The sequence below is a fragment of the Monoraphidium neglectum genome, assembly GCF_000611645.1.
Source record: "Monoraphidium neglectum strain SAG 48.87 unplaced genomic scaffold scaffold03560, whole genome shotgun sequence".
In the NCBI taxonomy this organism is placed as follows: domain Eukaryota; kingdom Viridiplantae; phylum Chlorophyta; class Chlorophyceae; order Sphaeropleales; family Selenastraceae; genus Monoraphidium; species Monoraphidium neglectum.
Window position 1 is genome coordinate 1 of NW_014010069.1, and position 3359 is coordinate 3359.

A 3359-nucleotide genomic window follows, 5' to 3' on the forward strand; every position below is an offset into this window, starting at 1 on the left:
GCGCGCGCCCGTGCCGGCCCCAGTGGAGCGGCGGCTGCCAAAGGCACTGCTGCAGCAGCACTGCTCCAAGATGGGCTGGGGCCCGCCGCGGTTCGAGCGGATACAGCAGCCGGGGGTGCCGCTGACTTCAAAGGATGCGACGTACCGCTACAAAGTGACGATCGAGGCGCCCGCAGCCGGCGGCGGCGGCGGTCCGCGCGGCGGCGGGCGCGGGGGGCGGCGGGGGGCTGTGCAGCTGCCCAAGACCTTCCAGCTATTTGCTGACGAGGCGCGTCGGCCGGCCGCGCGCCCGGGGCATGGGGGGCACGGGATCCACGATGCAGGCTGCTTGCTGTGGCGGTGCGCACAGCGCACGCCAGGGGCCATCACAACCCGGAGCCTGGGTTGCAGCCGAGCGCTTTCGCAGAGGCCAGGCCCCCCCGTCCACCCCCACCCCTCTGTTCTGCCTGTTACTCCGCTTTCACTGCCCGACCAAACCCGCTGCTGGCCGTCTCCCCCATTACCTGTCTTGACAACAACACATGGAGTAATCAAACAACATGCAAACCCACCACTCAACAGGACAACTGGACCTCAATCCAAGAAGCCCAAAACGCGGCGGCCGCGCGCGCCCTCTTCGACCTGCTCCGCCCCGACCCGCCGGCCTACGCGGCGGCTGCCGAGCAGCTGCCGGAGGAGCACACGGCGCTCTGGGGGCGCTGGGAGGGCGAGGGCGGCGCAGGGCGGGGCGGGCGCGCGGCGCAGGAGGGGGAGAGGGCCAGGGACGAATTCTTGAGGTGAGTACATGCGCGTGTCTGCGTCTCCGTGGATGCGCGCGCGCGCGGGCGTGTGTGTGTGTCTATGCGGGCGCGCACTCGCTTGCAGGCGTGCTTGAGTGTGCGCGTGCACGCGCGTGTGATTAAATGTGAGGGCTGCAATCCTGTGTGTTGTGTCAAACAGGATGGGAACACCTCGCGATGGTGTTTAGAGGTTGGTGGTCTTGTTCACACGCGCGCTTGAGGATTGGAAGTGCTGCATCCTGCCAGCCCCCATCCACAAACCTGAAGCATCCAAACTCCTTCTAATGCCCAGATCCCTCTTAGAGGAGAAGCAGCAGGCCGGCGCAGACGCGCGCGGCGCCGCCGCCGCCACGCCCTCCTCCGCGTCCGCCCCCGCCGCCGCCGCCGCCGCCGCCGAGGACGGCGACGAGGCAGCCGCCGCGCAGCTGCTCGGGGCCGAGCGCGCGACGGCGGGCGAGGAGGCGGAGGAATGGGAGCTGGCCGGGCGCGGCGCGGCGGCCGCGGCGGCGGCGGCGGAGGCGGACCGCGTGCTGAGTCAGATGCGGGAGGAGGCGGCGCGGCGGGATAAGGAGGAGCGGGCGCGGCTGGCAGCGAGGGGCGCGGCGATGCGGGACCGGCTGGTCGCCTGGTGGGTGGGGCGCCTGGGGCGGAGTTTTGAGGGTTGAGGGTTTGGACACCACCCCAGCTGCTGCCTGCTGGGACTGCGTGGGCAGCGCTGTGAGGGGTAAATACGCACGACCGCGCGCAGGCAGCGCCTCGGGCGGCGCCGCCGGGCCACGTGTGTTGCGCGTGCGCAGCACCCTGGCGTTGGGGGTGGTGCGCCACGCTCGGCCCTAAGGGTTTGTCTTATTTGTACCCACCCTTGCGCGCCCTCCGTTCCCGCCCCGCAGGCAGGGGTCCCCGGAGGGCCGCCGCTGGGCGCGCGAGCGCGGGCAGCTGCCCATGGCGGCGATGCGGGAGCAGTTGGCGGCGGCGCTGGCAACGTCAGACGTTGTCGTTGTCAGCGGCGAGACCGGGTCTGGAAAAACGACCCAGGTGGGGGCGGCGCGGCTACGCGTTTCGACCTTGCCAGGGAAGGTCGACACCTTGCGGCATCTCTGGCTGTCCTCCTCTGCGGCGACTCAAAAAGGCAGCAAGCAACTGGCTTTGGGAAGCCCAAGACTGAACCACCATCGGTCATGGTCAATGTAGAAACGCGTGCGACCCCAACCGCTTTTTATTCACAATTTTGGTTCAAATTTGAATTCGAAAACCGACAGGTGCCCCAGTTCATCCTGGAAGAGGCCATCCTGGCGGGCTGCGGCGCTGACGTCAGCGTCGTGGTGACTCAGCCCCGCCGCATCGCCGCCACATCGGTCGCTGAGAGGGTGGCCGCGGAGCGGGGGGAGCCCAAGCCCGGGGCGCCCGGTGAGAGCGGGCGCGGCCTGCGCGGCAGCAGCAGCAGGGTCAGCAGTGCGAATGCACATCTACACGTGCCGCAGACGTGATTTCGATTTTGCTGCCGCTCCCCGGACGCTCGCGACGCTTGCTTTCCGCCAGACCCCCTCCCCGCCCCTCCCTTGTGGGATGCGAAACAGACCTGTGCCTCGGAGCTGACTCAGCATGCTCTGCCCTTTGCGTCACACACCCCAGGTGGCCTCGTGGGTTACCACGTCCGCCTGGACGCCGCCGCCACCCGGGACACGCGCCTGCTGTTCTGCACCACGGGCATCCTGCTGCGCCGGTGAGCGGCGGGGCGGGCCGCCCCCTCGCCCACCGCGCACAGACGCCCGCGCCCGCAGCCAAATCGGCGCTGCGCGGGACGGTACGGGCTCTGCGCTCCGGCCATGTGTTTGCAGGAGCATGCACACCCGCAAGAGCGATCATCCTTCGCGCATCATGCTGCTTATGATCTGCTGACCATCCACACTTTTATTGCCAAACATCTGTGCGTCACCAGGCTGGCGAGTGACCCGCTGCTGTCAGGAGTGACTCATGTGATTGTGGATGAGGTGCACGAGCGGACGATGCAGGTGGGTGACACCTTCGCACGCTTGTGTATGTGTGTGGGGTGTGTGTGTGTGTGTGTGTGTGCGTGTGTGCGGGTGTGCGTGTGTGTGTGTGTGTGTGTGCCGCGCGTGTGCGCGTGCGAATGTGAGTCCATGCGTGCGCAAGTGTGTATGTCCAAGCGTGCTTACGTGTGCACGTACAAGAGCTCGTTTTCTTCAATTGTGAGCTTCGTTTTTGACATTGTTTCAGTGCATCTTCTGGACGAGACACGCCCACCAAACTCTGGTATGGCACAGAGTGACGGACGCAGGTGTTGACCCCTCGGAATCCTTTTCTGCTGCACAGTACAGGTGGCGGTAGACCCTGGCACTGGAGCGCACCCTCACTCCGCCGTGCCCACACACACACGCACACACGCACACATTTCCCTGCAGGGTGATTTCCTGATGGCTCTCCTGAAGCGCCTGATGCGCCGCCGCAACGCCGCCCCCTCCCCGGACGCCGCCGACCCGGCCGCCGCCGCCGCGCCGGCCCCGCCGCCGGCCGGCAGTGCGCCGGGCGGCGCGCGGAACGCGGGTGCGGGCGAGGCGG

At 67.9% G+C, this 3359-nt stretch overlaps 1 protein-coding gene across 1 annotated transcript in view; it reads left to right on the plus strand.

The window, feature by feature from the left end:
- Window positions 1–1063: 1063 nt before the first annotated feature.
- The window catches only part of MNEG_12993 (Putative ATP-dependent RNA helicase DHX29), a gene marked incomplete at both ends in the record, with an annotated part of 3691 nt that continues 1395 nt past the window's right edge, over window positions 1064–3359 (plus strand). The window contains 6 exons of the mRNA XM_014038535.1: window positions 1064–1407; window positions 1670–1814; window positions 2039–2186; window positions 2412–2502; window positions 2719–2791; window positions 3203–3344. Of these exons, the coding sequence (XP_013893989.1) occupies window positions 1064–1407; window positions 1670–1814; window positions 2039–2186; window positions 2412–2502; window positions 2719–2791; window positions 3203–3344 (943 nt within the window). The remainder of the gene's footprint in view (window positions 1408–1669; window positions 1815–2038; window positions 2187–2411; window positions 2503–2718; window positions 2792–3202; window positions 3345–3359) is intronic.